A 14,560-nucleotide genomic window follows, 5' to 3' on the forward strand; every position below is an offset into this window, starting at 1 on the left:
CCTCAGAGTGGTCGAAGTTGCCCGGGTAGCAACAGATACCTGAGTCTTTGAGGCTGGTCTTCTTTTTTAAGGTTTTAGATATTTGGAGTTGAAAAATCTGAACTAGGCCCTCAACAGACTGTGTCAGATTGGAAAAGCAGGTAATTTGAGGTGTACGAAAATTCAGAAATGGGATCCTTTGCTACGTATTAAAATGTCTACAGAGGAAGAAGCAATGATAAAATCCCAGAGGAAAGGATAAATGTGAGCACACAAGGAGAAAATGGTAAAAGTCAATGTCAGGATATTAAACACTTGCCTGTGAGGAAGATGGAGAAGTAGAGTTTCCAAATCGCCTGGTTTTGCAATAGGAAATATCTGGATGAAGAGTGATCCCATCATACTCACCCTCCATAGGCTCTGTGTCCTCCTGAGCCTCCTTACTGGGTCTTTTGTGTATGTTTTTTTGCACGTAAGTATCCCAAAATGTACTTCTAGAACAGAACCTGGCTCAGAGAAGGAACTCCATAAATATTTCCAATGCCTGAAATGAGATCAGTACTAGGGGGCTTAGCTCTGGAACTATATATCCCAAGAGAACATATGTAAGAGATTATGTATATTTATATATTTGGATTTAGATCCCAAGAGAATTTGTGTTAAAGGTAATGTTAAAAAAGTGAGAAGATTAAAAATGAAGAAAATAATTCATTTTTATTGAGCATTGGCTCAGGCCGGCTCCGTGGCGCCCGCCCACAGGCCCCTCCTTTGGTGGCCCACCCAGGCGGGAAGCTTGGCTTCCTCCATCTCCGGGGGCAACCCAAGCCTCCCGCTGCTCCAGCTGGCTCTGTGGCCACCATCTTTTCTCCATATTGAGAATGATGGTTTAAAAATTAAAATCAGAGGACATGTAGTAGAAGAGGGTGGGGAAGGCTGTACAGATGAGTGTGAAAGGATCCAGAATGATGAGATGGCAGTGGTGACCATTGAACTTGGAGGGAAGCTCTTTGGCCCAAGAACCAATGGACAGGTCCAGTGAATGATGAGGAGGAGAGTAAAGATGGCAAGGGTTTTTTTTTTTTTTTTGTGTGTGTGTGTGTGTGTGTGTGTGTGTGTGTGTGTGGTGATGGTGGTGGAGGAAGGAAGTGGTTTTCTCTAAGTGTAAGTTTTAGTTCTATACTGAGATATCATTAGAACAAACCTGTAGTTTCCAATTGGTGTGCTGCAAGAATTCTTAAAACATGCAGTACCTGACCAGTCAGGGGCACTGAACTCTTTTCCCTTAGATTGTAAAGTAAAAAAAAAAAAAAAAAAAAAAATAGCCAACACAGCAATAGCTGTCCAGTGTGAACAAATCAAAATTACACCTATTTTTTTTTTTGTCAGGTTGGCAAAAAATATATTTTTTGGTGTTCCACCAAAGTTTAGTAATTAATTTATGTGTTCCATGAGATGAAAAAGTTGAAATGGCTGGATTAAATCATTCATTTTGAAGAAGAGTATGTTATATGTAGCTTAGTATTTTTGACTCACTTAACATTGTGAGTGGATCCATTTCCCCTCGTCTGTCTTCAGTTATAATTCTTTCCAGCTTTAAAAAACAGAATTACCTTTATTCACAATTCTAAAATTTTTGGGTGGTATCCAAGCATTGGATTATCAGTGGTTCTTAGGCCAGGGGTGATTTTGCCCCCTAGAGGACATTTGTTATTGCTTCCAGACAGTTTGTTTGCTGCAACATGGGGGAAGAGAGGGTGCTATTAGCTCTAGTGGTAGGGACCCGGGCTGCAGGTGAACATCCTACAGTGCACAGGACAATAGTGCTAAGGTTGAGCAATGCTGGATTAAATCTTTCCCATCTTTTCAAAAGATCATTTTTTTTTTTTTCTTCAAATTTTATTCCTAGATGTAGTTCAGGAAATTCATAGGTGAAGACTAACCCAAAGGTTAATCTCCTTTTGACTCTTAAAAGTGTATTATAGGGAGAGGGAAGTTTGGGGTGGGGGAGGTGTGAGTAGTGAGAGATTAACCAAAGAATTTATATGCATATGTTCATAAACCATGGGCACAGACAATAGTGTGGTGAAGGCCTGGGGGGGGGGCAAAGTGGGGTGGAGAGGGTCGAAGGGAAAAAAGGGGGACATCTATCTAATAAAAGATAAAAAGGGTAATTAACCATACCTCCACTACGCTTCCCATTGGCTAATCAGGGCGATAGGCAAATTAACTGCCAACCAAGATGGTGGCCGGCAGCCAAGCAGCTGAAGCGAGCAGGAGGCTTGCTTGCTGCAGTGATGGAGGAAGCCAAGGTTCCCCGCCTGCCGCGGCCCGGCTCTGAGCCCAAAAGCAATAATGTTTCAATTATAGAAGCTAAACAAACCCCAGATACCTGCTTTCAGCCGGCTGAAACCTCAGAGCTGGGAGCGCCAGTGATGGCAACAATGTTTCAATTATAGAAGGTAAATAAATCTCAGAATAAAAAAGAAAAAAAAGTAAAAAAGGAGAGGCTGGGAGCTTCAGTCGCTGGCCAGCCTGAAAACAGCCCTTAGCCCCTCATCCAGGCTGGCCAGGCACCCTAGTGGGGACCCCCACCCTAAAGGGGGTGCAGGCAGCCTGAGAACAGCCATCAGCCCCTCATCCAGGCTGGCCAGGCACCCCAGTGGGGACCCCCACCCTGAAGGCGATGTGACCAGCTGCAAACAGCCATCAGCCCCTCACCCAGGATGGCCAGGCACCCAAGTGGGACCCCCCACCCTGATCCGGGACACCCTTCAGGGCAAATCAGCCGGTCCCCACCCGTGCACCAGGCCTCTATTCTATATAGTAAACGGGTAATATGGAAACTGACTCTAACAGCAGAAGGACTGGGAATGACTGGTCACTATGACACACACTGACCACCAGGGGGCAGATGCTCAATGCAGGAGCTGCCTTCTGGTGGTCAGTGAGCTCCCACATGGGGGAGGCTCTGCTCAGCCACAAGCCAGGCTGATGGCTGCCAGTACAGCGGTGGTGGTGGAAGCCTCTCCTGCCTCCTCAGCAGCGCTAAGGATGTCCGACTGCAGCTTAGGTCTGCTCCCTGCTAGCAAGTAGACATCCCCCGAGGGCTGCTGGGCTGCCAGAGGGATGTCTGATTTCCAGCTTAGGCCCAATCCTCTGGGGAGCAGGCCTAAGCCAGCAGGTGGTCATCCCCCGAGGGGTCCCAGACTTCGACAGGGCACAGGCCGGGCTGAGGGGCCCCCCCTACCCCCCAGTGCACAAATTTTTTGTGCACCGGGCCTCTAGTATGTAATATATTCAACGATAAAGATAAAATAAAAAAACAACAACCCTGCATTATAGGGTTAGCTAGATGTGTGCCACATTTTAATGTGAAATTTAAAGATAATACATGTTCTTCAAAACACAGAAGAGAGTCCTGTGGTTAGAGTAATCCAGCTTTAGGCTTTAGCGTGTGGTTACTAATGTAGCAAATTTAGGCACTTCAAGTGACCAGTTGGAGTGCATGCTAAATTTATTTCCATGGAAAATATCCCACATCAAACACATGTCTCTTGATAATTAGATTTTTTTATTTTTACAGTAGCAGATTTGTATTGTCCAGTTATTTTTAGCTTACTTTTTTGTCCTAACTATAAGATTGTTGAGTGTCAGTATTACCTAATTATACAACTTTCTTATTGAAATATACATTTTTAAATTCTAAAGAACACTTATAGTCCTTTATTTGCTTTGAATGAATTGGTTGTTACTTAACTACTTAGGGAATTCACTTAGGGAAACTTTTAATGTCCACCCCCCCAAAGATAATTACAATAAATATTCATTTTGAGGTTAGCCTTCATTTCCCCTTTTTAATGACCTGATTTATAATATTTTAGTTCTATTTGTCTTTAAGCAGTGAAGCACAGTAGTTTTTTATTCAGTTCCAATTTATGATAAGGTTTCCTAGGAATGCAGTGTATGACTTGTTTATTATGAAAATGCATTTTAAGTTGAATAAGTTATCCATGAATAACGCTCATTGAAGCAACTGAATAACAGAGAAGTATTTAGAGTTAGCGCTTAGAGTTCCCTTTCTGGCCCAATACCATTTCCTTTCCTGGAGGCAGCTAACATTAGCAGTGATTTTTGAAGGAGGTTAACATATTCAAAGTAAAAAAGGAAAGTTCATGAATATTACTAATTCGAATCGTTCTTTTTCCACATTCATTGAAACAACTGATATTGAATTTCATGAGGGGCATTGAAAAAGATAGTACTCAAATGCACGAGCCTCGAGTATGAATTTTTGTTACTCAATAATGCCTTTCATTGAAATGCCTTTTGTTGAAATGTTGACAGCATATTCATAGCTATTGCTTACTTTTTTCCTACCATCCTACAATACACATAAAGAGTTCATATTATTTGTTTATGTGCAAATTCTAGTTTTCTGTTTGTTTGTTTTTTTGTCGGCAAATAGTGTTTTCCTATGTGCCTGAATTTCCTTTGTCTACACAGCTGGCTCCTTTTGCACAGATTGAGAATGGGCCTGCACACTCTCAGTCAGTGATTTTCAACCTTTTTCATCTCATGGCATGCAGACTAATAACTAAAATTCTGTGGCACACCAAACAATATATTCTATTTTTGGCCGATCTGACCAAAAAAAAAAAAGTATAAATTTGATTCATTCACACTGGATGGCTGTTGTTGTGTGTGCTGTTGTCATTTTTTAATTTGACAATCTAAGGGAAAAGAGGTCAGTTTCATGTACTTAATAGCCAGGTAGTGCTCCTTTTAAACATTCTTGTGGCATACCGGTTGAAAATTGCTGTTCTAAGGGATAGTGTTATGCTCAAATACATGCTTAAATTTTTCTTTTTCATCTATTCTGTGCCAAAGTAGTGACCTCAATTCCTGTAATTAAGAGTTAAAATGTTAATTGGTGTATTTAAAATTACCTCATGGAAAGTCCTCCCACTCCTACTAGGCAGCAAAACATTTAAAAAATCCACAAAAGAGGTAATTTGTTATTGCCGATTTTACTGACAAGATTTCCTTATGAGTGATGGCAATGAAATATTATAGAATTCTGAGGCTGCTTATCCCCAGCCATAATACATTTGATTCAGGGGCTGAAAGGTGCTTCTTGTTGTTTCCTTTCTGCTTTTCAAGATCCCCTGCCTTGTGGTGTAACTGTGGGACCATGAAACCATCCTCAAGGCCCACACAAAACTCTGCCTTAAATTCCCCGCCACTCCTGCCTCTTTGGACCCCACCGCCAGCCCCTTCCAGCTGTGTGCAGACTCTCAAGTCACCTCCTGCCCTGACAGTCTCATCACCCTTAAAATCTGACTGCTGCTTCCAGTCTCTTGCCTCTTGAATTCTTGTTCCCACTGGGGCCCGAGCTGCACTTCTGGGAAGGATCTGGTTGTCTTTCCAGGGTAATCCAAAGTGTTCTCCCAAATGTCTTGTCGAGCCTGCCTGTTCCTTTCCCTCAAATGCTGCCTGCATTGTCCTTTGTGAGCTGAGCTGGGTCAGGAGACAATGTGGTGGTTTCAAAGACCACCCTGGACAATTGCCTTTCTCTGGAAATGTCCCTCACTTGCTGGGAACTTCCATCCTTCTCAGCTCATACTCATCCTTTAAGAGAAAGCTGCCTCTACAAGCAATCTTGAATCTTGCTTACCCCAGCACCCACAGCGGTCTTCCCTTCTCCATGATTCTCTGTTGTTTACACCTTCAGATACACCTTAAACCAGGGGTGGGCAAACTTTTTGACTGAGGGCCACAATGGGTTCTTAAACTGGACCGGAGGGCCGGAACAAAAGCATGGATGGAGTGTTTGTGTGAACTAATATAAATTCAAAGTAAACATCATTACATAAAAGGGTACGGTCTTTTTTTTTCAATAGTTTTATTCATTTCAAACTGGCTGGATCCGGGGATCCGGCCTGCGGGCAGTAGTTTGCCCACAGCTGCCTTACACCATCTCAGGCCAGCCTTTATTGCAGCCTTTATTACTGCTAGACCTGCTGGCCTGTCCTCCCCCAAGGCATGCCTCTTTTGAGGATAGATATCAACCTTGTCTGGCCTCCAGCAAGGAAGCAGGTGTGAATGTAACTACTTTGAAGGCACATTCAGACATCTTAGCCATTGTTTCTCCCTAGTGAGTTTGGATCTATAAAACCTAAATGGCAGGACACCTGTGCAGTCACACAATTTCCTCAGTGGCGGAACAGTCACAGGCACACAGTGAACAGACTGCATGCTGTGCTCTGACCCAGAGGGTGGAGGGGGCGTGTGGCGCTCTGAGACATGCAGAAGCAGGCTCTGACATTACTTTGGGAAGCATATTAGCGTAAAAACACAATGCTAACTACTTCCTCAGAGTAATGTGCAGTATGGCTGATTTAACTCTTTCAAGATAATATATAATTGAAAGAATTATTTCAGAAGGTTTTTCCCCCTCATTTTGAATACATTTTACTTCATTTTACTGATGCATTCTAAACCTCAGATTTAGGAACTTTGTTAGTTTCAGATAAGAAATGTAGCAATGTCATTGCTAGTCTTCCCCACGAAATGAGGTCATGACACTTGTGTTGTAGAGGTTAATGAATATTATAAAACCAAATAAAATAGAAGCCTTCTTACCTTAAATTACTGTTTTAATTCTGGTTTCACAATTTTTTTTTTCTTATGTCTTGGCTTAGAAATTGACTGCTTGAAAGCTGTGGAAATTATAAAAGATGGGGGAGGAGCAAAAGAAAATGCCAAGAATTTAGCTGTAAACAAAATCTCAGGGAGGTGATTGTGTACTTTGGAATCTCACTTTCTTCAATCCAGAGTTGCCAAGCTTCAGAGTTCCTCCGCCCTTGGCTCAGGGGCTGGGCTGGGAGAGGCTGTGACAGGGTAAAGGGATTGTTTAGTGACCTTACATTCCTTTTCCGTGACCTACAGCAGGTGTTACCCATCCACATGCTTACAGATACGTGCTTTTGAGTAGGAATGGTCAATGCAGAATTTTGGCCCTCCTAACTAGAATATTTGATACTTTGCTTTTCAAAACTACCATATTAATCATTTTATATCTGAGAATTTGTGAGTATAAATAGGAGTGGGAAATGGCTGCTCTAGATGGTACTTACAGTTCACATGTTTTATTATAGAATTTTAAAAAAATTTCAATTACTGTTTACATTCCATATTCTGTATTAGATTCAGTTGTACAGCGGAGTGGTTAGACAGTCATATACTTTACACAGTAGTCCCCCTGATTTTTCAAGTGCCCACCTGGCACCATACAGAGTTATTACAATATTATTTGACTATCTTCTCTATGTTGTAATTTGCATCCCTGAGACTATTCTGTGATTACCAATTTGTATTTCTTAATCCCTTCACCTCTTTCATCTGCCAGCCCCCTCCCCTCCGTCAACCATCAGTCTATTATCTGTATCCACGAGTCTGGTTCTATTTTGTTTGTTTCTTTATGTTTTTTCTTTAGATTCCATATATAAGTGAAATTATAGGTATTTGTCTTTCTCTATCTGACATATTTCACAGAGCATAATACCCATGCTGTCACAAAAGGTAAGATTTCATTGTATTTTTTTTTTATGACCGAGTAGTATTCCATTATGCATATGCACCACAACTTTTTTATCCACTGATCTACTGATGGGCGCTTTGGGTTGCTTCCTCATCTTGCCTATTGTAAATAATGCAGTTTACGGTTTTTTTTGCATGTGAAATAATGACATTTATTTAAGAAATATACTAAGTTTTTAAATGACTGAGGTCCCCCAAAGAAGATAGGACATTAGAAATTGCCTAATCTAATATACAGTATATTCATATATTCATTGATTCAGTGAATATGTTCGTATTCTGCAAGTGGATGGAGGTGGAGAAAACATTAAATGCTCCTGGTACATTAGAAGCTCACAGTGCATCAGGGCAGTGATTTTTAACTGGACAGAGAAACTCTGCATGTGAGCGCTTTCACTGTTTCTGTCCCCTCTTTGCTGAATGATTGAATGAAAGATGAGCTGACTTTTGGTATTTTTAAAAAATATTTTTATTGACTTTTAGAGAGAGAGGGAGGGAGAGGCAGAGAGAAAGAGAAACATCGATGTGAGAGCAGAACATCTATGATCGGCTGCCTCCTGCTCAATCACACCTGGGATGAAGCCTGCAATCCAGCCATGTGCCCTGGCCCAGAACCGAACTAGCAACCTTTCGGTGAACAGGATGATGCCCAACCACCTGAGCCAAACCTGCCAGGGCTTGATATTTTTTAAATCACAGGGAATGTTATGACAAGAGAAGTGAGGCAATGTTTTTCTTCCAAGGAAAGAGGAGCCGCGGGAGGGCGGAGCAGAGCTCCCTTTCTGGTGTTAGCAGTGGTCTTAGTGACCCTTCCCCTGGTGTGGCTGGCAGGGGCAGTTATGTGATGCTGCTCTCCAGGTATTTTTAAAGTCGGGCCTTTCCTCATTTATTTGGCTTCCTTCCCTGAGCTGGATTCAGTCAGGAAATATCATAAGTAGCAGTTCTTCAAACTGTTATTTTTAAACAGTTACTTTTCAACAGTTATATGACAGAACAAGCATTACTGTTGGCAGTAATTTAAAAAACATTAAACACCCTTAAGCAAACATGTACTCACCCTTGCTTATTTCTGTGGAGTCTCCAATGGGAATAAACACCAGAGTTTGGAAGTGGTAACTCTTATGGAGCTAATCTTGGTCCTAAAGCACTTAGTTTTGTAGATCTTAGTAATATAGCTACCTTTTATTGCATCCCGGCTCTGAACCTTTGCAAACATTACCTTTTTTTTTAGGAATTTTTCAGGCAAGGTATTTGTTATTTTTCCTATAGGCTTCTGCTGCTCAAAGAAGAGAAATTAGAAAGTTGCTAAGCTTGGCGTTCAGACCGTAGTCTTCCTCTTCCTGGGTGCACGCTGTCTCCTAGGACTCAGGATGGTCAAGGGCCATGTGGGGCTCTTGGTTGTAAAAACAGCTTTTCAGATGCCTGTCTGTGGTCAGGTGGTCTGCATGGCTGATGCCTGTTGCTTTCCTCTTTCTTTTTCTTCGTAGTGAAGTGTATGCAAGGATGGGCGTGTGTGAATTGGGTGTCTCCACATGGTCTGTGTGTGAGAGAGAGGGAGGAAAGGTGGGGGTTGACGCCATAAAACTTCCCTCATGCCAGCAATAGGGATCGTGCAGGCCACTTGCTCCAGTCAAGGCTGACTGTGACTAAAACTTCCTTGCACCATAAAGCTTCCATGCAAATGTCAAAAAGCCTTGGCCCAGGAGACTGTCAGTTTCCTTATTCAAAACTAGATTTATTGAATTGTCAGTTATATGGCAGTAATGCTCTTGCTAATCTTAAAACGTTCGAAATGGAGATTGACAGTGCAAGAAGTGGCAACAACTTAAATGAGCAGGTCGAATTCTTTATGAATTCTATAGGAGTTTCATACTTTTCTCTCTTCTTGTTTTTTAGGTGTTTTTTTTTTATTGATTTCAGAGAGAAAAGGAAAGGGAGAGAGAGATAGAAACATCAGTGATGAGAAAGAATCATTGATCGGCTGCTTCCTGCACGCCCCACACTGGGGATCGAGCCCACAACCCCGGGCACATGTCCTGACCGGGAATCCAACCCTGACCTCCTGGTTCATAGGTTGACACTGAGCCACGTTGGCTGGACTCTCTCTTGTACTTTTGTCTCCTTGCACACCCCACCCCCACTTGTCCTGACCATGTCTTCCTAAGCAGTCTTCTGTGGTAAGATCCTCAAATGCTGGAGCCAATACAAAGAAGAGATAAATCACCAAAGCAAGCAATAGCAAAGAGTAAGAGTAGCACGGGCCTATGGAACAGGAGCAGGCCGGCGAAAGAACAGACGGAACGGGAGCTGTGGAAAGTGCGCAGTGGGATAAAAGGGCCTTCACAGCTGTGTATGGAAAAGGGAGGAGGTGGTTGTGCAGGGTGGTATAATATTAATAGAGACAGAAAGGCCTCAGTGTATTAGCATGTGTTGCTTTCCATCTTCATCAGAGAATGGCCCTGCAAACTAGAAAGTGTGGAATAGTCATTACTGAGAGTGCATTAGAGCCTGAATTCTGAGTTAGGTGGAAAAACTACACAGATCCTTCAGATGCCTAAATCTACATCCCAAGTCACCTGGGATTTTTACCCATGATCTCAAGGTCACATCATGTATTTTGTAAGAAATTACCAGAAAGATGGAGATGGATGAAAGTCCTAATTAAAGGGGAACATTTTTTAGAAGTTAAAGACCTGAAGTAAGATTGATGTTGGTTCTTGGCTGTAGATAAATGACCAACCAAAGGTCTCATATGTGCTTAGCAAAGACTGTGTGGTTGCCAAGAATCAACATGGACACGACTCAGAAGCCTTGCATAGACTCATTTCCTTTAAGGACTGATTTTATTTTAAACTTATTTTTTTTTTTTGGAGGAGGGATATTAGATTATTTGAATCACAGATTCATAGAGTCACACTTCATGTTTGCTCATTTAGTTCAAATAATGCTACAAACCATCATTTTTGGCAAGCCTAGATTTCAGTAAAGTATCTGAGAAAATCTCTTATAGTAACCTTATGAGAAGGAGATGGAAAGTTAATTGGATGCTAGTATTAGGTTGACTCCTATATTTTGAAAAGTAAGCTGAAAATTTGTTGAATAATGAATGACATGGTGTCCTTACAAGAGAATGCTCAGGTAGGCACTGCCATTATCTTTATTTTTTACCTGAGAAAACCCAACTACCCCCAAAAAGATCAACAGAAAAGGAATACTTCACTCTCAGATTTGCAAGTAAGAGAGAGCTGGGAGGGTTAGCTGATATGAAAGTAGAGAGGCTAGCCTGGCCGGTGTGGCTCAGTGGTTGAGCTTTGACTTATGAACCTATGAATCATGCAGGAGGCAGCCAATCAGTGATTCTCTCTCATCATTGGTGTTTCTATCTCTCTCTACCTCTCCTTTTCTCTCTGAAATCAATAAAAATATTTTTTAAAAAAATAAAGTAGGGAGACTAAAAATTCAAATCATTTTGTGAGTTAACAAGGCAAGGTTTGTTTGTAAACATCAACTCCTAATTGTAAGCCATACAAGTTAGGGAAAATGTAATTTTGTAGAAGTTATGGGAATTTTGGAGTTTCAGTTAACCATTTTTTGTGTGAATAATATATCTATAAACAATCAAATAAAAGACAAAAGAAACAAAACAACCCTACAGTAGGAAAAATAAAACTTAAAGAATTTTAGGTGGCATTTCATGAATGTAATTATCTGCAGGTAAAATACCAGTTAGCTTCCTTTGTTGTCATTCAACCCAACATTATAAGAATACTCAGTTCTGTGTGGCATACACGCTGTTAGGACATTAAAAAGTTGATGTAGTTTCCAGAACGTGTTGATCAGAGTGGGGAGGGCAATACTTGGATATCATGTCCTAGAGCCATCATGGAAGGAATTGGGAATATTTAACCAATGGAAGATTAAGGGGAGGCATGGTGGTTGCCTTTAAATCTGAAGGTATTTTTTGAACAGGATAGAAAATTTACATTTATTCCATGGGTTGGACGAGAAGCAAAGAAACAACGAAGGTGCAAAGAAACAAAGTGAGCTTACTACAAAGAAATGAAGAAGTAAGACTGACCAATGGTGTTATGGGAGGCCTTGGAAGGAAATGACCATTACTTTTCTCCAGTGGTAGAGATCAAGTTGGACTTACTGACTTGCATTCTTTCAGGGCCACTCCCAATGTTGCTGCCTCTGAAGTCTCTTTCCCTCTGCAGAACATTTCCTTTCTTAATTGTTTTAGACCTCCCAGCACCATACACAGCATCGGGCTATTGTGGGTATTAGTATGTTGTGGATGAAAGCGTGAATGAAGCTGGGCAGCGGATAGTCCTGGGCTCTCAGATAACAGCGTCCAGCAGAACTAAGAACAACCTGTTTCATTCCCTCCACTATGCTCTTTATTTATTTCTGCTCTGAGTAGCTAACTGTAGAAGAAAACTTGTTCTAAATTGTGTAAGGACAAAAGATATTTCGCTGTTTATACCGAGAAAAGCATTTTTTCCCCTTGTAATTTGAAGTTTTAATCGTAGATACCACTGACATTGAGGCAAAATAGCTTGGTTCACTGGGGAGTGTTTTGAAACTTCTAGAATGATCAGGAAACTGTCAAATCATGGGGAATCAAGTTATTTATGAAGAAAAATTATTATTTTTAAAATTGAAATATTAAAAAAAGAAATAAGTAAATGAAAATGATGCTATCAAAGTTTTAAACAAATGTCTTTTTTTCCAGTAGCTATAGATTTTGAGATGCAGTAGGTTGGATGTCACTGAGTAATATCCCCCTTTGTTATTGTGTTCCATTAGGCTGATTCGAAAGTCATTGAGAAGTGGATGGAGGGTGCGAAAGACTTCTTAATGGAAGAGCAGGCTGTCCAGGGAGATGCTGAAGGGCTACAAAGGCAGCTTGACCAATGCTCGGTGAGCCCTGCTGACCTTGGGGACCTGCTGTTATAAATAACGTGTTCTTCTTTTCCTTTATTATTTGCAGCTATTATTAACATTGTTAGAATATGATATGACAGTACACTGAGATAAAATGTCTTTCATTATAAAGCTTTCTTTGCTTTAGAGTTAATAAAAAGTGACTGATTATTTATATTTTATTTTTGGCCATGGTTATAGAAATTTGGATAGAGAGAACAAGCGCTGCCGTTTTATGCCACAATGACAATCTTAGTGTCATAATTACCAATTGCATATTGATCTTATTGTGCCACATGGTGAAGCATTAAGAAAAACATACTTAATAGTTGAAATTTCCCGGTAATACTGCATACAGTTTATATTTGGTGAAATCATTAGGCTTCTCTAAATTAATTAAAAGTGCTATTTCCTACTGAGAGTCAAGTATTTCCAATCTAATTTGGCAATTGTCTATATGAAGCACCCAGGTGAAATCAATTTCTTAAGGCACAATATTTCTGAAGCAGTTAAACTTTTGCATCCCAAACGTTCGTTCTTACAATATTTGCAGAGATAAAAGCAAACTATAATTATGGCATACACCTCTATGGAAATGAACTCAACAAGGTCTTAATTTATGTGTTCAGGCTTTTGTTAATGAAATAGATACAGTGGAATCATCGCTGAAAGACATGAAGGAAGTAGAGACACACCTTCGAAGTTGTCCAGTTGCTGGAATCAAAACCTGGGTGCAGACTAAACTAGTTGACTACCAAACCCAACTGGAGAAATGTAGCAGGGAGGTAAGTTTTTCAGCTTTACTGTCTGTGTTTTTCAAGAGGTAGATTCCATTGATAACATTGACTGTTATAGCCCATACAGTCTGAAAACCAGAGAGCATACTAATTGTCCAGTTTGGCTCCTCAGTGGGAATGAGCTTGTTGTGCTTAGTAAAGAACAAGAAAGACACTGCAGCTGGGATTGAGAGAGCAGGGGAGGTAGTGGGCTGGAGAGCGGTGAGATGTGAGGTGGGAAGGGAGTTGGGCTGTTTAAGGCCTTGGAGACAAAGGTGGGGGATTCTGTTTCAAGGATAACATCACACAGAAGGGAACTTGTAGAGTTTTGAACAGGGAAGTGACATGTGATAGGTCTTTTAAGGTCACTCTGGATTCATCTGGAAAGGCAAGAGGTCATTGCTGCCTTAAGAGAGAATGGCTCCTGGACTGGGGAGATGGTGGTGGAGGCCATGAGAAATGTTAGGTGTGGATTGTGGTTTGTAAGTAGAGATGAGAGTCTAGTAATGGCCTGGAAGTGTGATATAAGAAAAAGTGAGCAGTCAAGGACAGGCTAGGAATTTTGCAAAAACGTTCACTTTGTGTGAATTGTGGTGCCATTTACTGAAATGGTGGAGACTCAAGGAGCAGAAGCTTTTGTTGGAGCAGGTGACATGATGATTTCCATCTGGAAGGGTTCAAGTCGAGATCCTTATTAGACATGCAGGTGGAGTTCTTTAGCACTTACCTCTGGAAAGAGGAAGGGACAGAGGCCAAGGATGCTGAGAAGGGAAGGTTGGCCAGAGGAGAAACGCCAGGAGAGTGTGAGGTCCCGGAGGCGGGTGGAGAAAGCGCCCCACAGAGCCAGGTGCTGGACTTGACAAATGGAGGCTTTTAAAGACCCTGAGAAAGTGACTGTTGAAGTAGTTTGGAAACAGTGACATTGCAGAATGTTGAGGAGAGAACGGGAAGTGAGGAATGGGGACAGCATGTATAACTAGCTTTGAGACATTTTTCTATTCAAGAAAGCAGAGAAATGGGGTGGGTGATGTGCACAGGCATCCAAGGAGATGTTTTTGTAATTTTTAAAAGTAATAGATACTATAGGATGTTTGCATGCTGAAAAGGACCTCGCCTAGAAGGAGAAAATAATGATGCAGAAGAGATTGAGGGAACATAATTTCTGAAGTGAAGTCTGTGATTATGTGTGAGAGGGAACGAGATTTACTCTCTAAGCGAAAGAATTGCTGATGCAGAGTTTCTCCATGGTAATGGGAGGGAAAGTGACTATTCTGATTGCT

At 41.2% G+C, this 14,560-nt stretch overlaps 1 protein-coding gene across 9 annotated transcripts in view; it reads left to right on the forward strand.

Moving 5' to 3' along the window:
* UTRN (utrophin) overlaps positions 1-14,560 on the forward strand; it is a 443,932-nt gene that overhangs the window by 144,734 nt on the left and 284,638 nt on the right. For all 9 annotated transcript variants that reach the window (XM_036316081.1, XM_036316083.1, XM_036316082.1 and 6 more), the window contains 2 exons: positions 12,388-12,501; positions 13,134-13,289. In XM_036316081.1, the coding sequence (XP_036171974.1) occupies positions 12,388-12,501; positions 13,134-13,289 (270 nt within the window). The remainder of the gene's footprint in view (positions 1-12,387; positions 12,502-13,133; positions 13,290-14,560) is intronic.

Source organism: Myotis myotis, unplaced genomic scaffold (assembly GCF_014108235.1).
Source record: "Myotis myotis isolate mMyoMyo1 unplaced genomic scaffold, mMyoMyo1.p scaffold_m19_p_7, whole genome shotgun sequence".
Taxonomy (NCBI): Eukaryota; Metazoa; Chordata; class Mammalia; order Chiroptera; family Vespertilionidae; genus Myotis; species Myotis myotis.